The sequence below is a fragment of the Platalea leucorodia genome (genome assembly GCF_965183815.1).
Source record: "Platalea leucorodia genome assembly, chromosome: 7".
Taxonomy (NCBI): domain Eukaryota; kingdom Metazoa; phylum Chordata; class Aves; order Pelecaniformes; family Threskiornithidae; genus Platalea; species Platalea leucorodia.
This window is the reverse complement of record NC_138829.1, coordinates 26,034,916-26,058,662: the sequence shown is the minus strand read 5'-3', so window position 1 is coordinate 26,058,662 and position 23,747 is coordinate 26,034,916. Positions and strand designations below refer to the sequence as shown.

The following is a 23,747-nucleotide window of genomic DNA, read 5'->3' as shown; positions in this document are numbered from 1 at the left end:
AAAAAGGCGAGGAGGGGAAGCAAATAGTTATAAGCAGCTGTTGAACAAGGAGGCTGGGGCCTGTAGAGTGTGGGGGAATGATGTTTGGAGGGGTGAGATGAGAGCAAAGGAAAGGGATGGGGTGAGAAGGCAAAGGCAGTGAAGAGAAGAAAGCAGGCCGGGATGATCTGGACAGGAGAGAGCAAGAGGCATGACTTGGATTAAATGGCTGGAAGAGCCTCTGAATCATAGAATACCAGGTTGGAAGGGACCTCAAGGATCATCTGGTCCAACCTTTCTAGACAAGAGCACAGCCTAGACGAGATGGCCCAGCACCCTGTCCAGCTGAGTCTTAAACGTGTTCAGCGTAGCGGAGTCAACCACTTCCCTGGGGAGATTATTCCAATGGTTGACTGTTCTCATTGTGAAAAATTTTCCTCTCATGTCTAATCAGAATCTCCCTGGGAGTAACTTGTACCCCTTACCCCTTGTCCTCACCATGTGACTCCTTGTAAAAAGGAAGTCTCCATCTTCTTTTGTAACTACAATTGTTTATTCCTCAGCTGTCATCAGTGTCTGAAATTCACCCAGTGTTTCATGCTCCTCGTGTTAGTCTTCACAAAGGACAATGAGCTACCCTTGCAGCCCATTTACTCCATTACCTTGGTTGTAGTGGTCCACGTGATGGATTCGTCTCTTCTGATAATCCACAAAAGTGTCATTGTGATACTTCATGAGGGAATTTGTTCGCTGTAAAAGAAACAACAAACTCTGTGAAAAGGACACTTTGAAGGGTGCTACTGCAAGAACTGGAAGCTGGGGAAAGACCAGCTATCCTCTGCGTACACTTGTCTACCTGACAGCGTGTCTTATACAACTCATGTTTTAGCTACGTCACTGTGTGCTGTTTCTTCCACAGGACCCCTGCCTCATTCACTGCATGCGATGGACCTGCTCTGAGATAAATCAGAGTTGCACAGTGAAAGAGACCATCTGTAGGACCCCCGCCTCATTTGTCAGGTGTGTACTGAGTGAGACAAGGGACTGCAGGAGAGAAAGAGAAGCTTTTATAGCTGAGGCAGTGAAATTCTGACCTGCTAGTTGACTTTTTTTCTGTGACCATTTCTGTATGATAGTTTTCAGGTTTTTTGAAGCAGCTGTCATGCCAGTGGTTCTTTAATTGTGCGTTCCTTATTTTATAGGGGACCTTTTTGATGCCAAAGGACCTGCTTTACAGAAACACTGAGTACTTACAGCTGCAAATGAAATGAATGGGAATCCACTGAACCCAAAGTGCTAAGCAAGCACAGATCAGTCAGGCTGTTGGTGTCTTAGACTGGGCACCCAGAATTAGCAAATACCTTTTAATACGGTCTTCAGTCATTCACCCATAAAATGGGGATAAAAATACTCCCTCCTCTTATAGAGGTGTGTGAAAATAAATGATCTTGGACTGGTGAAGCCCTTGGACAGTGTAATGATAAGCCCATAGAAAAACACATAAGGAAAGGAATAAATCTCTAGAGCCAGGTTTGAATAATGTGCAGTAAATAAGGCCTGGGGCCACACACTGAACAATGAGCAGAAACCAGCATCTCAAAGAGCTGCTCATTACATGGGCACAATCCCTTCTGAGTGCAGTCTGAGATGGGGTACTGTGGAAAAAATATGATCATGTAATTAAGGGCTATGAAATGACGCATATGTACATGAGGCCTAAGAGTATTTCTCACAAGTAAACACAATTGTGGCATTTCCCAATTCTTGACTTGATTTGTAGTCTGCCCTATTTAACATACAGATTTTTTGTTTGTCTTTGTTTCATGGGTCCTGTCACGCTTTGCAGATTTATGTGCTGTAAGATGGTGTTGTCCTGGCCTCTCCATTTGGATTAAGTGTTGCCATTTCAGGCAGCTGCAGATCAGCTAATTGCAGGTAGTCAAAACCTGCTCATCTTATATATTATGTATTCCACAAGTTGTAGTCTCCACTGAGGTGCAGATTTGTGTGAATGAGAAAGGCAGATCTGACCCTGTAATTTGCCATCATGAGCAAAACTGACACCCAGATGCTGCTGTTCTTAACAGTGAAGGAATGGGGTGTATTTGAGATCTTACAACCTGCTAGCAGTAATTAAAACAATAAAAACCCCAGTCATTTTCCCACGCAGCAATATGCAAGAGAGGAGAATGTCAGTAGGGCTATGAAATGACTTTAAAAGTCTTTGCTGTAATGGGTGGAGGAAGAATGGCAAAGCTTAAGCTCCTTGTGAAAGTAAGCAGAAATGTAATGCTCAAAATACCTAATTTTAAATAACCACATTTTTGGTGACTGACTATGTGCATGTTTAGGAACAAATATATAATGACTCTAATGGTAATGGAGTAGTGTTAAAATCTATCAAGTTGAGAAGTTGAGTGTTAATGGTGCTGGGATGATTAGTGTCCAAACCTAATGCTGGTTAACCTTTCCATGGCATGTCTGGTATTTGCTATAATTCCAAGGGAGAATGTTATGAATAGTACAAGAAGTGGAGCTGTGACACGTACCCCCGACATTTTGTTTGTAGGAAGCAGAATTGTCTATGGCAAATGTCTAAGAAACGTGCCATAAAATCTTTTTCTCTTATATTTTCCCCTTCTCTTCCCCATTCACAATCTCAAATACTGGAAGAAGAATTCATTGGCCTATATAGGCTGTAGAATGTGATGCCTGTCTCAAGGATGACTAGTATCACTGTTGGCCAGTTGATGACTTGGAAAGCACTGGTTCCCACATGTGCTGCAGATAATGGTTTATTCTGCAAATGAAGTAAGCCAAACCTATCAAACACATTTTAATCTGTGTAAGAGACTGAATGAGTATCCTTTGTGCGGTGGTTTCACTGGTCAGTTTTAACAGTTTCATCAGACAAATGTATGGTTTAAAGAGGACAGAACGAAAAGTGATTCCAGGGTACCCAAGAACAGGAACTCTGACAAAAATCCCCGCAGGCAGGGCCTGGCACTACTGGCCAAAGGAGAGAGGAAAAGGCAATTAAAAAAATACAACAATCTGTTCTTGTAGTGGTCAGACAGCAAGATGCAGCACATGTGCTGGGTGGGAGCCATCAATGAGAGCCGGTTTCCCCATGGGATATGCAGACCTGGACTATCAAAGTGAGCTGGGGCTGGGACAAACAGATGTTATGCCAGACACGTCAGCAGAGCTAGTCTGTTTTGCATAGGCGCCTGATCTTACTTGGCATGCTTTAAACTCTCTTTTCTGAATCTCAGGGTGCAATATAACCATTATGATTTAATCCTAACTGCTCTGTTCTCCACATATGATGCAACTCTGGAGTATTACTTCTAACCTACACAAACGGGAAGCCGAGGCACAAGGTGGCGTGTTGCCAGGTGCACAGCTCCTGAGTGTGCAACCCCAGGCACATGCCTCTGCTTCCCTTCGATGAGAGAAGGAAGAGAGGCTGTGGGGGCACTGCATTACCAAAGCAAACGGTCTTTCCCTACAGGTGTCTAATTGACAGAGTTAGGTAGTGTTAGTGCCCCAAAACTGATGTTTTGAAAACACCATCCTGAGGCATCTCTGCACAGCAGGCACTCTGCCCTCTGGAAAACCAGCTTAGGACAGAGTGGTGAAAATGAACCTGAAGATACGGGCTAGCGGCCCCCACACTGCTGTGGCAGTGCAGGGGTAAGGTCAGGCCTTGGCATCACAAAAACTGCGTGTGACCAGAGGGTGTGATCCTAACCGTGCTCAGGGGCAGGCAAATCACAGTCTCACTCTTTACAGACCCGCCAAGTGGAAAATGTTTATTTGCTGCTCTGGATCCCCAATCTAGGAGAAAAGAATAAAAGTGATTTAACCTCCAGTGTGAGGAAAATCACCTGACTGAGCAGGATGCAGAGGACAAATGGGACGGAGGGCCTCACCTTGCCTGGCCAGGAGGGATGGGGAAACAGAGGTGAGGCACATGATTAGATTCGTTAATTATTATTTATTATTAATTTTCTAATTTTTCCCTTGCTCGGATTCCATGACTGCTGGAAATAAAGGCTCCTCTAGCTGTCTGGGTCCATCTGTGACATTGACTCTGTCTTTGAGATGGGGAGCACCCTCTGGTGGTTAAGGATAATTTGACATTTCCCGGGATTGGCACCCATCATCCCTGCAAGCTGCCAGTTAAACTGGGTGGGAGGCAATGCTGGCTTTCTGTCACTGCTGGGATGGGTGATTGGGGCACAAATCCGCTCTCTTTGACTTTCTGACCCAGGAGTCCGAGTTGACCCCTTGGGAAACCTTTTTGTCCTGTGAAAAGGGAGCAAGGTGTGTGTGTTCTCCCTGCCCTGCTGTTGCACAAAAGCTCACATTCATCCCCTTCTTGCTTTCTCCTGGTGAGAGGGCACCTAAAGCTCAGTTTGCTTCATTAGTTCCCAGTGGACACAAAATCTGGCCCTGGGTCTCTCCCTAGGGACTGCTGTTCCCTGCCTCTGCTCTTGCTCCTCTCTCCCAAAAGCACTAGTCTTGCACCCAGAGCTCTCCCAGTCCAGCTCTGGCTGGATTTGCTCTGCCTAGGTGCTACAGCCAGCACAGTACAGTCCCTCACAGGGAGCACAGGAATTCAGCTCAGGTTTCCCTTCTCCTTCCCTAAGTGGATTAACAGGCTGAGGGTATCGTCTCTGCCTGCCTGACTCAATCTTCATTAGCTAACATGTTTCGCCAGCCGCAGTCACATCCTGGTCTGGAGAGCTGTTTGACAGGAGCGGATTCTGGCCCCAGCCTTCCACAAACGCTGTTGCGTCTTCTGAGAGGGTTTTCTTGATAGCAAGGCTCTGTGGGCTGCCCTGGGTGGTAGGGGTGTAGGGCAGGATTGCTGCACAATGTGCATCCTCGCTCTATGCAGTGTTCGCTTTCCAATAACTAATCTGCATCCTCTGCTGATGGAGAGAACTGCACCTGTATGTAATGTACATGCTGTACGAGTGTCAGAAAATGGTCTGCATGTCTGAAGGTGCACCCACATGTGTTTTGTTTCCCCTTGTGTTTTCCAGCCAAGGGAGCATCCCGAGTATATTGAGATGTCCCTGAAACTTTTGTTAGTTGGCTGCCACTTCCGGATGCCCTTTCTTGGGCACCTGTAGGCAGTCAATTTGAATGCAGTATTTCTTAATGAGCTGTGTGCAAGCAACAGACCCTATCTCCTCAGCCCCTTCTCCTCCCTGCTGCTTTGTGGTAGTTGCTAACAGGTGTTGCACCCTTGCACAGGCAGTCATTTATTTTACAAGTGCTGCTGTTTCCTTAGTCCAGAGAAGATCTTTTCTACACAAGGAAGCTGTACACTTTAAATTACATCGATTTCAAAACAATCCATTTAAACTAGTAAAAATCCAAACTGTGGATGCTCTCCTGCCAGTTTGAGAATGCTTCATTTTTGCTCATTAGATGTTTAAACAGGTTTAGTTTCAATAGTAATGAGTGCCTTTTGCACCAGCTTAAGTTAATCTATTTAAAACTGTACCTTAAATTATACTGTAGTAACATTCTCATGCAAAGAAAGCCTGTGAGGAGAGGATGTGAGCACTGGGCATCACTAATACCAAATGCCATTGGGGGACCCCTATGCCCAGCAGTAGGGAGGCATTTGGTATCTGTGCAGGGGCCCGAGTACCTTAGCAGGAGGAAGAGGCCTCCTCCTGCCTGTCAAACGCACATAAATGGGTGCAGATTAAGCCTTGTATTTCTGCAAAACTGAGACTCTGTGAAAGCATAGAGCACGCTACAGAAATTATTGTGACTGAAAAATCTCAATGGGAAGTGTTTCACAAGGAAGCAAATGTTCCCCTTTTGTTGTTGTAACCTGACCATTGCGGCGGGGGAAGTTTGTGTGCCAGGCTCTGAAAGCAAGGTCGACTGGCCAGGAACAGAATCAAAATGGACTTTTTTTTTCTTCTGGCAAGTTGGAAGGGAAATAAAAAAAGGCAAATGAGCATGAAGGGGCAAAGGACACTGCAGACTCTGGAGGATTTTAGAACCTAAAGCTGTATTTAGCAAATTAAGGGATGAATTGAATTTCCCAAACAATGTGTGTTAAAGCACACAAATGAATAACCCCGGTGCTTATGAACTAGTAGTGCATTTGGTTTGGCCCTGTAAAGATTTTCAAGCCACAAGTCAATGGTCAAAGCAGAACAGCTCCCCAGAGAGCCCTGGGTTGTCTGTACTCTAGCTCCCTAGGGGATGTGACCCTCCCTGGAGCAGTCCCCTGTCAGGGCTAAGTAGCTATCAGTGCTTAATGATGTTCTTCCCAGAGTGGGGAACAAAGGTCACACAAATCCTAAAAATATAACCTGTCTCTGAATGGGCAGCAAAGGAAGTTTCCTTTGAGAGAGACCAAATAAGACCTTTTTCACTGAATGGAAAATGGATCCATTTTATACTGCCCTTTGTTTGGAGGAACATAGACTGGGAGAACAAACCTGTTTTTATATATATACGAGTAGCAGAAATCACTTTGTTATGTGTGGGGAGGAGCAGACTGAGGAGGAAGCAGTCTGAGTTAGGACCTGCTGAAACACTCTCACTGCTAGACTTTGTGCCTTTTTCATGTTGAGGCTACCTTAGATCACTGATTTGATGAAGATGATACTCTCTTGTACTTCAGTCCTTTCCTTTTCAAAGGTTTCCCAAAGCACTTTATACATTAATGAGTTATTTTGCTACCACAACTGGTTTTGCAGTAGCTTTAATGGCACAAAACAATATACTGATTTGAGACCAGAATTGAGGAAGAATATCATTGCTGGGGAGTAATGCAAGATATATACCAGCAGAGGTGGAGCAGGAATAAATAGGGAATGTTGAATGAGATGTGTCTAAAGCAGTAGTTCACTGTCTGCTCCTGCCCTTTTCATCTCAATCTCTGGCATCTCATCAGTAATGAATTGCAGGGAGACACGAATTGACACAGTGCAGGCTGTACCACTCATAATCTGTTCAGTCGCCATCAGTGACCCTTTTGTAACACTACTCTTCTGTAGAATCTTCCAGTGAAAAATTCTGGTGGTTGATAGTTTCCAAGCCCTGGTTCTCCTTTGTGGCCCTCTGACCAGCGCCAGAACAAGAGGATAGTTGCCAGATCTGTCTGTCTCTACAGCTCTTTTTTAGTTAGTGGTGAAGGGTCAACTCTGAATACTGAAGTGAACTCTGTGATTTTAGGGAATAACTCCTCTTCATGCTCCAATTTGGGGAAACAATAAGAAATTGCGTCAGGAAAGACAGTACTGTATCTTGAAAAGGAGTTCTTGATACGGTATCAAGAATTCTTGTATGTCCATGCTGACTTCTTCAAATAATATATTTCCTCCTGTTTAATCTGCTAGTCCTTCCCTCCCCCTTAGGTTTAGAATGTTTAGATGAGCTTTGGATACAGACTAGACTGACGTGCTTTCTGTGCAGTTAGGATCTGGTTGCATGTAACTTCAGGGTTGCTTTATCAGCTGTGGATTGAATTGACAACGTCTATTGGGAGTTTCAGGTCTTGGTTTTCTCATTGGAGGTCCTTCCATCAGGCAGGTCTGTTAAACGCTTGCTGAGTCCCTAGAGACATTTGATCTGTGTTTAAAGGGAAGCAGCTGAACCAAGAGAAGAGAGAAACGGCTGTGTACTCAAGTATTATTGCTCTGAAGGGATCTTACTGTACGCTGTGCAAAGCTTGCATGGCAATCTGGGTGCCCGGGGCTCTCTGTGTGCTCCATCCCAGCAGAGACCTGTGTGATGCTCTTTCTGGCCTTTCCTACTCTGAGAGAGACAGTTGATGGCTCCTGGATGTTTTGGGCATGAACTGTGTTTAACTCTCCTGAGGGCCCAGGTCAGGAAAACCTCTGGGGGATTCCAAGCAGCACCCGCTTCTTGCTCCCTGCTCCTTTTAAAGCTTCCCCAGTGGAGACACCCACTCAGGGAGAGCAGGAAGTTCATAAATAAACAATTCCCTCTGTCTCTCCTGATCAGCCCAAGCAACTGTGATTGTTCCTGTTGCTTTCTTCTTAATGGCTTTTAAACCAATTTTACCCTCATTTGATGACCCAGCTTCTCCTATTTTTGGAGGAACAATTTTTTCTTTTAGAGAGAGGGTTTTGGGGGGTATTTATATTGTGTCAAGAGTTTTGGCTGAGGTGAAATAGTATAGCAGTGCAGGCGAAGGTACAGTTGTTCTACTGGGCTGCCCCATGCCTTATTCTCACAAACCTCTAAAGGGCACCTCCCCGGGTACTGTAGCTAGCATTGACCCTTGCTTGAGAGCACTGGACACATGTGATGCTCATGGACATCCCACAAACATTTAATAACTCTTACACTACCCTAAGACACTGCACTTTTTGGAATATGTTTTGCTGTTGAGAGAGCTAATCACTGAGACATCTGTGTGCTTATCCTTTGCCCCACAATGTGTAGGTAAAAGTTTGGGAACATAAGTTAGGAGTGCAGGCTCTCACTTGTCTGTTCAGCTGACCTACAACATCTCGTTAATGGGCATTTGACAGCTTGCCAAATATTTAGGGCTTATATTGGTGCTCTTGTACTTTGTACATATGTACTGTAATAGCTCAAAAAAAAAAAAAAAAGTGGTCCTTACATAGCAATTGTATAGGCAATTGAAAGGTGCTTGGTTTGTATCCTAGTGCAACCCCTGGAGATATTTATTGCTCATCTGATTAGGTGTCATATAGGTTTGTCTATGCAGAAGTATTCTGTATTTCTGGAAGTATTAGTACTGCCTCTGCAGGCAGAACATACCTGCTGGGCAGTAGGACATGCAAGGCATGTTCTGAACATCCTTACAGTGCTGGTCAGGTACCCTATGTGATGTGTACTAGCACGGCCTTGTGTTGTGTTGCAGGCCAATGACATTCCCCATAGTGCCTTTGGAAGAGGCACTAGTCTAGCTGGGTGGAATGCAGCTGCCATGACTATGGTTATAATGCCAAATGGGCTGATTCAACTCAAATGATTGCTGGCTAATCAAGGCTAATGACCTACATTTTTTTGTGTGTTTTAACCACCCTGCTTGACCAATCAGTTTAATGACTCTCCTCATGAAATGAGCCCCTGGAAACAGAGTGGTCTCTCAAGGTACTCTTGGCTGGTACCTTCTCCCTCAGAAGCAAGGCAGGGCCCTCCTGGGTGCCATGTCATTGGCTGTTTGGCAGACCTCTGTATCTGAAGCAGTGACAGTCTTTCTTTCCTACCATTTTCTTCTGTCCTGCTTCTGTCTAACTTCTTAGTACTCTGAAAAAGCAGTGGGTTTAACACGGAGAAGTGCTGTCCCCAGGCTGTATGGTTCCCAGGACAAACCCTGTAGCAACGATTTCTGGATGTTATGTCGTAAAAACCTACCCTTTGCTGAGTTGCTGACCACGAGTTATGAAATACTGCCAAATGTTGAGGGGCAAGGTCTAAAAATTGAGTACTACTGAGTTCAGCTGACTGTAAATATTTAATGGAAGACTGGTACGTTCAACAGAGGAGCAGAGAGGTGAGGCATCGGTAGTCTTTGATCATCGCTAAAATAAAGGTGTTCAGGAGATGAGCAAAAGACCAAAACTGGATTTTCCTTTGTAAGCACCGTTGGAGACCAGGGGGACCTGTTGCTAGGAGGCTGCAGCACCAAAGTCACCCTCAGACCACATGGGACTGAGATTTGAGTTTGCCTTAACAATGACACTGAAAAGTAATCTTTTCTAATGCTGCCACAGGAACAGCGAAGCTGGCAACACACGACTTTGAAGGATGAAGGCATTTTTGCTGAAATCCAGTGACGCACGTTCAGGTCCATCAGGAGAAGGCTTTACCACTACCCACAACTGCCTCTGTGCCTGGATCTCTGAGAAACTTCAAGACCTGGAAGTCACGTAAATAAGATCTTTTCCAGACATCCAGGGACTTGTACTTCCACACATGAGAGAGGCTGCTATCTTTTGGAGTACACAGGGCTGCATAACAGAAGTAGGACTGAGCTAGTGAGGCTTCTTTCCTTTGCATAGAAAAACTTTTTTTCTGGTAACCAGCATCTGTCTCCTTGTGACTGGCTGCCCTCTTGATACTGTATGTGCATATATTGTGTAGCTAAAGCAGTCGTGTTTATATGGTCCTGACTTGTCCTGCCTCTTCTCAATGATGTTTTGTGGTATAGGCAAGGATTATTTTTCTTGTTCTTTTTCCATTTCCTGTTTGAAAAAGTACCACAAACCCATGATCATTCGTGGTCTGTAGGCAGGGTGTTTGAATGCTAATGACTTGTAGACAGAGCAGTGATTTCCTAAGGTGTTTTGCTGCAGGTGTCTGAATGGGATACAGTTGATGGAACTCAGAAGTTAAAAGTATGTTAAGAAGCTTGGGATAGGGTTTGTTGGCAAAGCTGTCTAATCAAATAATCCGTCACATCAATTTGCTCTTGTCCAGAAAGTGAAATAAATGTAACTCAAGTGATAAATAACCTCAAGAGGGAGTTGTGAAAAAAAACTCTATTGTTGTTCAAACACTAAAGTTAGTACAGAACAAATCTTCAAAATGGTCGTGTACTTAACTGAGCTGTTTGGAGATCCAGAGTAGAGGAGACTTGCAGTTGTTGTGCTGCTGATACAGCATGTCAGAAGGAAGCTGGCCTCTGTCATGTCTGGCTCTAGCCAAAACCTGTAGCCCATTATTGTTAGAAACTGGAATATTCTGAGGCTGGAGAAGGTGACCAGGAGAGCAGTCTTGATCATTTGATGATCTCTGCTTTTTCCAGACTGTCATGCATCAGGTTTTCTAAGGTCACTTGCGACCTGCGGGTTCATATCACTGTTTTGCATAGATCCACTGTCAGTGACCTCCTCTGTATTTGGCCTGGCTGACGTGGTGAAGTCAATAGTCTTCTATTGACTGTGCCCAGATGAGGCCAGATGGAGGTTCCTGCAGGGAAAAGAAGGTCTTTAATCCTTGCTTTCTTCATCCCTTATACCCTGGATAGAAAAGTCCTTTCACTGCTTTGCTTCTTTGTAACTGCCTACATCATTTTCCAAAAGGACTCTGTTACCTACTCAGAGAACGCAGCTAAGAGGAAATTGTGCACTTACCCACTGTTTTTTTGTCACGTCATAGTATTCAAACTGTAAAGTCTGGGCCACTGCAGCCACCCCATTGCTGTTGCTGGGAAATAAGTTATCTCGTATGTGTTTAAGTTCCTGTTTCCATCACAGACTTAGAAAAGTTACCCTCCATCTCTGCTGCCTAGTGGGCAGGCTCTCTAACAGTAGTAACTCTGAAGCGCTTTGGTTCTTTAAGCCCCACTCCTTTTCTGGGTTCATACACTTGGCGTTATCAATGCACATGCCAAAAACGTTTTAATTCTTTGCTTGCAGCATAACAGTAAGCAACTGTTATTTCTCCTGACAAGACAAGATATTTCTTTTGATCAGTTCAGTGAGTAAGCTGGTACTGTGAATATTAGGGTCCTGAAGTGATTAGAATGCATGGGCTTGGCGTGCATGGGCTTGGAGAGAGAAGCAGCAAATCATCTCCTCAAATTAGCGAAATGAAAAAGCATCCCCTGTTCTCCTGACCTCCCTCCTTGGCCTGTTGTGATACAAGACTTGAAGCTAGTGTACTGAGGTAGGAAAGCTAAAGGTGAAAAGATGCTGTTTGACTTCATGTCCCATCTGGCAGGGTGAACCACCATACTGGGAAAGCTTCCGTACTGGAGGATTAGAGACAGCTAAGCAGAGGAATTTCCAAGATTCCTTGATGCTTTGTGTTCCTCCTTCCTCCTGGTAGCTGAGCAAATAGCCCAGCTACTGCTCTGTGGACATCTGGGATCATGGATGGGGAAGGATTAATTTCTGCTTTGCTGCAATTTGGAAAGAGGATGGGAAATAGCAGTGAGTGTGCTAGTAAATGATGTATAGCCGTCAGTGTGAATAAAATCACTTTCCAGTCAATGTCTTGGTCGTGTTCTGCCTGACCACAGTGGCCCAGCTGAGGGTTAGCGTAATACATCACAGGGAACAGATCAGCAACAGGTCAAAATCTGGAGCTGGATCACAGCTCTCCATTGAAATCTTCTAAGTCTAAGAGATCTATCTACCTCTGTAATTACCTATCTTTTTTGAGGAAGGCTTCTGTCTGTTTAGTTAAACAAGAGTTAGGCGAAGATTGACAAAGAAGTAGGTTGACAAAACATGAAAGCAGATACACTGCAGTATTTCTGGGCAAGGAGGACAGAAGTTCCTATCAAATACCCTAGCTAACTGATGATGCAAGAGAGAGCAGAAGGCATAATCCTAGCCTCTCCTGCCTCTCTGTATGTTTCTTACTACGAGCTCTTCCAAAATCTGGAAAACAATACCTCTCTTCCCATGGTCTTTATTCTTTCCCATTTGGTAAAATACTCTGCGCCTGCCTCTTACTTTGATGCCCTGTGTTGAATTCTACAAAAGTTAGTATGGCTTTGCCTGGTTCGTCTTTGTGCCTGTGTGTGTCTGTGTGTGCACTTTCATCTAAGATGTCAGCAGGAACATGTTCAGCTCTCGAAATGGAGCCCTGCTATTAACACTGCAAAGACAAAAGCAGGTACAGAAGGACACAAAACAGCATTGGCCCTACAAAAATAGGAGTTATTAAAAGAAAGTCTTGACTTTTCATTGGCAATGTAGGGACTATGTTTGTCTTATCGCAGGGCTCCTAACACTGTTGTATCCAAGCACAGAACTTAATGAAAGGTCATGTTTTGGGGACAGAGAATTCTCATTCAAAGCAGGACAGTAAGGGTTAAAACACTTGTATTCAGACTGCTGCTTTGCTACAGATTTGCTCAGATTGACGTGGGGCAAGCCACATAACCTCTTTATGACATGATTTGGCAGTCTATAGGTTGAGAATTATAACACAGATGTTTTAAAGACTAGGTAATGCTTGAAGCCTGTCTAAGGATGTTCAGATGGGCAGTTATTTAAAAATTACAATGTGAAAACTATTTCCTGCTTAAATAGATGTTGAACTTCAGCAGTGATGGTGGTGATACCTTTTAGATGGAAGCATATTTTTCATAAGGCCAATTAGTTTTTTTGGGAAAAAAAAATATTGGAGTTTGGTAGAAAACAAGACATTGCCTTTGGTGGGAAGAGCAAACTGTTTTGTTTGGGTGTAGTAAGGGAAAACAGAATAGAGCCCAAAATAAAAGTGACTGTTTTGTCCTCATGGATAGAGTCTATATCTGGGATAGCTGTTTGCTGTGGAAGGGGATATATGTGGGAGTGGTGAAAGCCTACCAGCGATCAGGGACCTGTGCTCAGGGGACCTAAGTTTCCCTCCAGGGTTACTAGCCTTGCAAAGCAGAGGGATCGGGGCATGCAACACAGTGACTTGTGTGAAGTCCAAGCAGTACTATTGGCCTCAAAACTGTGAAAGGGTTGTCTTCTAAATTCATCACAATGACCCTTCTGTAACTGTTGTTTCCTTAAATGAGACAGGGGCTGGGAAAAGTCTCTTGTCATTAAACTCCTCTTTCCCCAGCAGGCAAGATAAGAATGTGCGCACACAAGTCTGTTCTGCCCAGCTTAGGTCTCCTAATTATTACGTATGTTTTTTTGCCCCATGCAGATACCACTTTGCTGACTTCCTTGTGAGAATACAATAGTAGGGCCTTCATAAAAGGCAAAAAAATCCCAAACCCCCAAAAGTAACTAGATCTCTCCCTCTGCTGCATTTTCCTTATTCACAAAAAACTAGGGTTATCAACAAGTGAAATCAAGTTTGTTTGGCACGATTTGCAGGTTACTCCTATATTAGACCAAATGAAATTTCTGTCAGTCAATCAGTCAGCTTGCTGGAAAGTTGATCGTTATTCTATGATAAAAGTGTAAAAAATTAATCTATCAAAAACAGATTAGTCATTAAAGGATGGGGGGAAAGTCTCCAAAAAAAGTCTTTATCCATCATCTCTTGGAAGAGCCAGCAAAAGTAGAGACGTCTTTGCAAGTCTTGCTTTCTTTCTGGGGAGGGGGATTGCATGCCTCAAGGAACTGAGACTGCCTATAGCTCCATCAGCCTATAGCACGCCGACTGTGCTCTGTCTGAGGCTAACATTGATGGAAAGTCGTTGCTCTGCATTTGGACCAGGCGTGAGGAGAACTGGTGACTTCAAAAGCCAGAGACTTATAAAAGTCATCCCAATGGGTAGCACTGACTAGAGCACCTGTGGGTATGCTCTGCTGAGAGGCCACAGACCGAGCGGCCAGGACTGTTCCTGCCCCTGCCGCAGGGAGAGAGCAGCGGTTCCAGGGCAGGATTCGGTCAGGATGGCAAACAAAGGCTGTGCTCACAGGGCAAGCTAATGCTGCTGTTGCATCTGCAGTTCTGCCTTGTATTTACCCAAACTGAGGTTTCTGGCATCCAGATCTGCCAGCTTAATCTTACAGTCCTTTCTAACCTTGTCCTGGTACTTTTTTAAAAAACACACATATCGGAAGGATGGGCATGTTGAAATCAGTGTTTCCTTCTTTATTCTTTGGGGGGAAGAGAAATTGGCTAAAGCTGTGAGAAGAGCTCAGCAAGCGCTGCACGTGGATGGGTTTGCAAAAGAAGATGAAGCTTCCTGAAGTTCCAAAATGAGCCTGCGGGACTCTTGTCCTCTTTCTTGGGGAATTCAGGTTGGCAGATCAGGCCCAGCCAGCAGAAACTATTCCTTTCTATCCTTCTCAGAAAGGAAGAACCAGGCTTCTGCACAGCTATTCTCAAGGCAGGGGAAGCTCCATTTGTCCATTTGCACTGGGTCAGAAGAGATTAATGTTACATTTCTGCACCACTCTGTAAATATCCACCTTACCCAGGCAGTCCTCTGTCAGCAGCAGCCCATTTTCAGAGTACAAACCCACTATTGTACTGTTTATATCAGTTAATTTGGCCCTGTGGACCTTGTGCCAGGTGATCACATGGCTCCCTGCTTGCCTCACCTCGGCCTGGATAAAAGTTAACGTGCAAAATTAAAACATCAGCTATTGGGAGAGCAGGACCTGCCTGCCAGGCCATTCCTACCGTGGTCTCCCATTCACTGAGAGCCCACACCAGAGCTCATCTCTGCACAGTCAGAATCCAGCCAGGGAGCATCTTTCTGGAGAAAATTGCTTTCCATCAAAATCAGCTCCCTGCAAACACCCTGACTGCTCTTGAACCCGGGGTCAGGGCCTGCCCAGGCCCTGACCCCGTGTGCCTCCTCCAGCCTCTCTTGCTACTGTGCATCAGGAATCTTCTTCATGGGGCAACCAGGTCATCACCAAGTCCCTCTCTGACCTCAGATTTTTGTTGGAAGCACACTGGTGCTGGTTTCATCCTTCTTGCCTCTGCTGGGGTCAGGCGTTCTCCGATGTGGTCAGTGAGATTCCTTGCTTACAATCTGGGGCCCTGCTAATGCCCTACTAAAGCTCTTGTCTTCTGTCCCTTCAACATTTAAAGACTCTTAGAGTTTCTGCTGGGCTGATATATCACTTAGGTGTACAAAGATATATGTGTATATGTTCCATTTGTATTAATCCTGCTTCCTGGAAAGATGTATAATCTGAAGTGTGTCACCTGCAACATTCAGGTAATCAGATTCTGCTGTAGTCTTAAAACTGTGGATGAGTCTTCTCTGACTCCCATTTTCTTAACTAACCTGTTTTCTGTGGCAGCTTCATATGTACCTTTCACCATAAAAGACCTCTGTTCTGAAATCCTTAGGCTGTCCTGTCTTAAGTATAGTTGATCGGAATCACACAGCTTGTCCCCACACGGCCTGGGGACATGCTAGCGCATACCATTAGTTTGTACGGCATTTATTAAGATCTCTGGTAGAGGACGCAGTGAGGAAGTTGCACTGATACGCTTCAATAAAGCAAGGACAGTTTACACTGGCTGTGAATTAGCCGTTCCTCTTTTTTGAATATTCTCAAGTTTCTACAAATACTTACTGTATTAAAAGTTTTAGCCTAATTTAGTCCGTGCTTATTGCCACGTTTATAGCTGAACCACACTGCATTTTCTTCTATGCTGTATCAGCCCCCTCATGTGAAAAGCTCTAGTCTGCCCTTTGCTCCTCCCGGTGTTGTGCACCCTTTCCTCAAATTAGATTCTGGGGTTTATATTAAGAAATATCCTCTTGGCTCCTATTTTTTTCTTTTTGTTTGCCTGGCATAAGAGAATGAAGCTTTTATCCAAGTGTGTTTGTATGTATTTTCCTTTTAGAAAGTCCTCTGGTTCTTGTTTATCTGTTAAGGGTATTTTTATATATTTGAGCGCTGGACATCTAAACATGAAGTAGACGCACAGGAGAGAGACAAGTGAGGTTTGCATGAGCGCAGTTTGGAAGGTGAACAGTAGGTAGCAAGGGACAAACAGACCCTGTGGGGCACCTCTAGGTGAGTCAGGCTTTCAGTGCAAGGCTGCGTGTGCTAGGCATGTTGCCCGAGAGGCTCGCGTGCTTATACAGACAGGTATCGGTACGTTGCTGTAAATATGCAGTGGAAGCGTATGAGTGTGAAAATGTGTGCAGGAACTGTGAAAGCACACTGACTCTAACGGCAGCCGGTACGTATGCAGAGCTTTGAAAATGTGTCTTGCGTGAAGGTAGTTGTGTGTGCCAGTTGTGATGTTTGTGAAGATTTCTGAGGGTCTACATCTATGGTTTGTGTGCCTGGGAATATGCGCTGTTATCCTCAATGGCTGATTCTGATCTCATGTGCCAGGATTTATTCCAGTGTGGTTTCATAAGCTGTGCTGAAGCGACACCTGAATTACGCTGCTTTGAGACGGGACCCGGGCGCTCTCTTGCATGCGTGCGTTAAGGAGTTTGTGCGTGTGTGCGGGGAAGCAGATGTTTTGGTACAGTGATTAGGCTGCGTCAGTGCGAGACGCGGGTCTGTGCATGTGCACAAAGCCTGTGTATGTGGAGTCGCGTGTTTGCGTGTAGCGGTGCCTGTGACACGCGTGTAGGAAGCGGCACGCCGGTGCGTTGTGCTGCGCGCCTGGGCTGCGGCCGGGGCGGGCAGAGGCCCGCGGCAGGGCCCTGCGGGGCGCGACCGGCTGTCCACAGCCCGCGGGGCACCCTCACCTCCAGGTTCTGCGTAGCCCTGAGCTCTACGGCCGGTGCCCGCCAGAGACCGGTTAGCGGGTAAGGGGCAAGGGGAGCGTGCGCTGCCGTCGTTCCCGTGGTGGGACCGGGCTGGAACTGCGATTTCGTGTCACCCGCGCTGCCGGCGGCCCCGCCGCAGGGCCAGCAGGGTCAGCGGCCCGCACGGCACCCCGCGGGCCCGCACCGCACCCCAACTCCTCCGGCCCACGCCCCGGCCCGGGACGCCCCGCCGCCTGCCCCGGGGGAGCGCGGCGCCGCCGGGCGCGCTGCGGTGCCGGTGCCGGGTCCGGCGGCCCCCCCGGCCGTGCCTCCCCCAGCCGCGCTCCAAGCCCAGCCCCTGCGCGGGAGCCAATAGCCGCCCTGCCGTCTCCATCCGTCTCCCGGCGTTAAAGCTACAGCGGGGCTCGGGGCGGCGAAATCCCCCGTGGCCGTGTCCTGCGCGCCGCCCGCCGCCCGCCTCCTGCCGCCGCCAGTGTGTCCGCACGCGGGCGCGGGAGCGGGAGCGGAGCCGCGCTGCCTCCCCGCCGCCTCTGCCCCGCCGCCGGGCTCGGGCCGGCTCCCCTTCCCGGGGCTCCCCGCCCGCCCTGCCCGCTGCAGTTTAGTTCTTCTCTCGTGTTTTTTCTTCCTTTCCCTTTTTCCTTTCTTTCTTTTTCTTTTTTTTTTTTTTTTCTCCTCCAACCGGGAATGCTCAAACTGGACTGATGGACATTTCCGAGCTGTGCATCTCCGACCCGCTCGGCTACCACAACCAGTGAGTCTGCCGTGCCGTGCCGTGCCGTGCCGGGACCGGGCGGGCCGGGGGCGGGCTGGGACCGGCGCTGCGTCCCGCTGCGGGTGGGCCGGGGCCGGGGCAGCGACCCCGCGGCCCCGCCGCCTCCCTGCCGCAGCGCCGGCCGCCTGCCGCCCCCGCGGGGCACGGCGTGTGCCGGGGTGCCCGAGCCGCCGGCAGGTGCGGCGGGGCCGGCGGAGGAGCGCTCTGGGGGGTCGGCGCGTCGCTCTGTTTCTTTCTTGCCTTGTAACTTCTCCCTCTAATGCTTCATCTCCTAGGAACAGGCAGCTAACAGTGAGCGCTGGCAGTCCTTTCTGCGCAGTTTTACTTTCCATCTGTGCTAGGATTTTTATTAGATGAATTACTAGGTGTCTATAAAGAGATGTGCGTATAAAATTACACAAAGTAGATCCATTAAAGCACTGTCTTTTATTTAAAAAGTCCGTTTTTCACCTCAAATGTCCTATGGAAATTTAGTTTCCCGCAGCTTACTGTTTGGATAGCCTGCCCGGGGAAAGAGTGGAGTGAGTCGGAGGGCTGGCAAGCAGACATCCCGAGCTGGGACCGGTGGCTGATACCTTAGCACCTGCTACTGCTCTTTGTGGGCTGTGCCTGGTAACGCTGTGTTTAAAATCACTTCGGTGTGTTAAGTTTGGTTTGATCCTTTTGGGGAAGTTAGGAAACGAGGCAAAATTTTCTCAGCGTTCGCATCCAGCTGACTGGAGCAATTCATTTTAAATGCATTTCTCCTCTCCGATAAATCTCACCCTGAGCAGAGTCCCCTTTTGTGTGTTGGCATGTTAATCCGTGTGTCACCTGTGCAGGTTCTGTGGTGTCATCAGAGGTGGGAGTGAAGTAATTTTGCCTATTTCATTGCTTTTGTTTTAAGAACACATTGTATTTAGTAAAATTGAAACAATTAAAACCAAACAAAACCCCCACAATGATACGTACCTCTCTTTCCTCATTACAGCTGTCTTTTATCTGTCTTTCTGTCTCTTGTTTCCTGATATTCCATCTGTCCTTACACTCATTTCTTCTTCCTTTAATCCCCTGCTTCCAGCAGTTTCATTAAAATGAGACCGTATTGTTAATAGAAATTAATAATCTAACCCATGTGATTTTCTTTTCCCTACTGGTGCTTCACTTGTGGCTGCTCCATTTTGAATTAAAAATAAACAAACAGTTTCTTAAGGGAAATGTATTCTGTATGCCGCTGGGAGTCTTTTAATATTAAGGCAAAAATAGAAAGTGCATTTACCTTCATTAAAAAAAAAAGAGCAAAATGCCACAATCAAAACTAGATCTTCATCACTTATTATATTGTCTCTTAACTTTTTCCTTTTATTTTTTCTACTTTTGGAATTGAGAAAAGGAACTCAAACAACATGAAAATAGTAGGAAGTAATCTGCACGTTGGATTACTGTTCCCCTGGTTTACTTTTCCACGGGCTCTCAGTCAGCTCTCCATAATGTCAAGTGCACCTTACCCATATCCACAACTCTTTGGCCGCTGAGTAGACAGCTGAAGGTGGCCCTGGGGGAAGTGCCACTGAGCCCCTACGGCTTTACAGTAGGCAGTGTGTGCTGCTTTTTGAGATGAGAAACTGTTGGAGAGCTCTCTGTTTAGAGAAGTGCTTGGCTTGGTTCTGTGTGCCAGCTAACCTTCTCTTTAACGTCGTTGAGGTTGGGGGAGAGAGAGACAGAAATGTCATTTAAAGTATCTCAACCTCTATTTTTCAAGCTCTTTTTTTTTTTTTTTTTTTTTTTTTTTAAATTAAAGGAGTACAATGATGCAGGGAAGTATGGCTAAGTCTGGAAAAAGTTGTTGAGAGAGGAAAAGATGTGAGAAGCCTAAAAATACAGTGTATTTAAAGGTATATGTGCAGTGTATCAGGTACTGATTTGATTTACACTCTGGTTTTGTTAAGGTTAGATTTCAGATTGTATTCCTGTAGCTGAGGATAAAAGTTGGCCCAATATATATCCCTTTAGCCACTTTTTCCCTCCCTCTGCAACACAATTATATTGTGAACATATAATGTAAATACATGTATTGCATTTGTGCCTGTATCGCTTCCTAGCTGTGTGAGCATATTATCCTTATTGTACTGATTTACTCTTCTGACTACTAGCCATTGAAAAGATTTTAATAATTATTTTCCTTTTAAAACAAAAAAAAAAAAACCAACAAAAACCAAAACAACTGCTTTTAATTACATGGACAGCAATTTTTGTCAAATTAAGGCTTAAATTAGGGGTGAATTTTAAAAATATTGCAAACTGCCTCTTCTTGTTTAGTTGCTTCTTAAGCTATAGGAAAAAATAGGAGGAAGAGTAGAATGTAGGAAGAGAAGTGGATGTGGTCACTCAATACGTGATCCATACAGTTACCTGGAAACTGTGTTTCGCCTCACAATTATTGGGAGAGAGAGAGAAAATGAACAAGGCAAAGGAGAGAAGAGGTGACTCCCTTCACCTTGGAGCTTAAGGAGAACTTAATGTTTCTAACACTCAGACCCACGAAGAGTCTGAACAAAAACTAAGCAAAGAAATTAGTTGTCCCTAATCCCACTCTTCAGGTTTTGGATCTGTCTTCCTCAAGCAGTGAAAGTTCCCTTTCCTTTGCCTGCGTGTGTTGATCTGTGTGATCACACCAGGAGCCTGCGGAAGTTCTGATCAGCGGGTTGTGTGTTTCCCTCGGTGCAGGATCTTGCAGGGAGAGTAAGAAATTGCTTCTTCCTAATTTTGACCCTCTGTGCATGTGTCCTAAGGCAGCGTATGTATTTAATTTCTTGCATAGGAATCCACTCTTTAGCAACCGCTTACTACCTTTTGGTACTGACCTTTGGGGCAATTATTCCTGGGGTAGGTGATGCGGCTCCAAGGAAGAAGCTTTTGCATGAGTTTGAATTGGGAAACTAACAAAGACAATGATTTGTACCTGCAGTTTGTCTCTCAGGTGAGGGCATATGGCGAGAATACATTAGTTACACTGTACTGACAACGTCTGTCTGCAGTACAGCGGGGAGGGAATGCGTGTGCAGACACTACAAACGTACACTCTGACACATAAAAGATGTGATTATATTCACACACAAACACATATGTGTATCTATAAATATTTATGTGTAGGAGTATGCACATACATATGTATGGTCATACTGAATATTGGTGTTGCATCTCTCTCATATGCAAACCTAAGGCTGTTTCAAAGGAGAGTGAAATACGGCATTTTTACTTTTCCATATTAACTTCTGCAGCCCAGAGAATTTTTTTCTGCCTAGTTATAGTTGCCACTAGAAATGTTGATAGGACTACAAAATTGCCATCTCTGTTTCTAATTAATATTCTACATGACAGACAGAAACTGACCAAGGAACCATCATGAAGGGAAAATAAAAATCATTGGCAAATGAGGGCATCCTGCCAGATGCTGTGTCTCGTACGCTGTTTCCTCTGATGTACAAGAAAGACACATGAGTCATTGATGTACAAGAAAATGAAAATTATTTTATGAATAGAAGGAAAAAGTTGAAAGGAGTAAGTTATATATTTGATAGAGAGACAGAAGGATATAACGTTGGAATTTTAGGTCAATGAAGGAGCGCATTCCGGACCCTGCGACAGAGAATTAACAAAGTTGTTGTCACTGAGTCTAATGCGCAGACTGAGGAAATGTGACTTGATTTCAGAGGTTACTGGAAATCTCCATATTCTGTGAATGGGAGGAAATCTGAGTCAGAGAAGCTGAATACAACTGTCTGCTCTGAGTATCTCTGAAAGTCTGGGATAGGGAGGAGTTGTTAATTGGGGAGAATGGGGAGGGAGTTGTTTGTTTTATTGACAGAATAAACTGAAAAACCTCTGTAAGGGAAATGGCCTAGTTACTGGGTTCCTGAAGAGGTTCCCATCAAAGAATGGGGTCTCGGTACACTAAGCTTATTGAGCAAAAGGTTTATGAGGAAACTGGTACCTTTAAAGTGTTTGTATTAACTTTTCCCTCCTCTTCCAATTCCACTTATAAAAGTAAAGATGATCTAATCATTATCAATTATTGAGAAATATGGAAAGATCAATATATTTAAAAAATAGGATTTTTTTTCATTGTATTGATTTGAAGTAATCAATTAATATTGCATTTAGCCTGAGAGGGGAAAGACTTTGGAGAGATTGCATCAGAGAAAGTTGCTGTGACAGAGATTTCACATCCCGTTTTCTTCCTCTTGAAGAGAACGGTGCTCTATTCTCCGTGCCCTTTCCGCTGTTATTCCCCAGCCCCGTTTCCGTGCTGTTACTACTGCTCAGAATTTCATGTCATTTGAAAACACCTGTATTCTTCGAGTAATTTTAGTTCAATAAGAAGTGTTATGCATTGTGTCAGTGGGTCTCTTTACCAAATCTTCCAGGGCTCAAAGGATACAAGCTCTCTTACGAAATGGAAGAAGGGAGAAAGTAAAAGGTTTAAACCTGAGAGTAGATGAACTTTACAGGTTCTGTTGGGAGCACGGTAGAATTTCTCCAAAGAGTGTAAAATGTCTAAAAGAGATTTAATTAATGAAAGAAATAGTAAAAGTAGAAAAAGATGGTGACAAAGCTCGGATATGAAAGCCAAAATCCTTTCCCCAACTTCTCCTTCTAACTTGTGCTCCCCGGTTTAGGAGTTGGGGGTCACAGCGGCAGCTAGTGTTGCACGTCAACGATTCCAATGTAGATTTCAGAGACTGGGAAATTCTTCCCAGTAAGACCTGTTCTTTATTCCAGGGAGCTATTGATGGTAACTTTACAGCCAGGGAGCACAACAGACTTTTTAGTTTGTGCAGTGTGAGCAAGTAAATTTAGCATCTGTCCAGTACCCAGCAGCGAGGTTCCTAGGTAATGCTGCTATAGAAACTGGGGGGAAAAAATGGAAAGATCAGAGCTTCCATGGCAAACTATGAATCAGATGGTTGTTTGTTTAGCGAAGGGGCTTAACGAAGAAGATATTAGCAGTACTTGGCTATGGTGACCTTGCTGAAAATAGGAAAATCTTGATTTCTTTCTGTCTTCCCAGTATCGGCTGCATTTGAGTTGTGAATGTAGTCATCGCTGTGTAGCTTGCATGTGTAAAGTGCTTTGTGCCTCTCATTGGGAACAGAACATAATTTAGTATTATTTATTAGTTATAGCTATTGACCTGGTGAGTTTTACTTCTTAGGAATTAAATTGTAGTAACTTATTCTCCGCATTTGTTTCCATCCTTGCTATGCTGCCTCTCTCTAAAGCTTTGCCCTGTCTCTTCAGAGCAATAGAGATGCCCACAAAATGATCCTTGCAGCTGGAGCACAGTGCACTTTGATTCTTCCAGTGCTTGAGAGTCTGGCTGTTGGCAGTGACTGTCCGTAAGGAGAAACATGTCTGCTCAAGGTGGAACACACTGTATAATAATATATTTGTCATGTTTGTAATTGCAAATGTAATTAGCAAACAAGCTCTGGGGGATTGAGGACTCGAAACTTTCGCTGCACATCATTTGACCCTATCTTGACTGGACCGGAGCTTGTATGCCACTGTTAACCCTTGCTGTTCTTGCAAAGAAATGCTCCTTCTAGTCTGACTGCTGCTAAGTTTCCTGTCTTCCCCCCCGCCCTTTTTTTTTTTTTTTTTTTTTTTTTTTTTTTTTTTTTTTTTTGCTATGAGCAGCGTTGTACCTGTATTTGCTTATACCTTCTTTTATTGTGATGGTAAGTGCTTATGTTCCTCCTGCGACACACGCACTAATATTTCCTCTCCTAGCACTTCTGACACAGTCTGGAAGGCATTCTGCAATGCCCTTTGTGAAGAGCACTGTGTACCAGTAAGTGCTTTTGCATACTG

General features: G+C 45.0%; 1 protein-coding gene across 1 annotated transcript in view; it reads left to right on the top strand.

Moving 5' to 3' along the window:
- Positions 1-17,823: 17,823 nt before the first annotated feature.
- ESRRB (estrogen related receptor beta) overlaps positions 17,824-23,747 on the top strand; it is a gene marked incomplete at both ends in the record, with an annotated part of 84,786 nt that continues 78,862 nt past the window's right edge. Inside the window, one exon of the mRNA XM_082317541.1 lies at positions 17,824-17,873. Coding sequence (XP_082173667.1) covers positions 17,824-17,873 — 50 coding nt within the window. The remainder of the gene's footprint in view (positions 17,874-23,747) is intronic.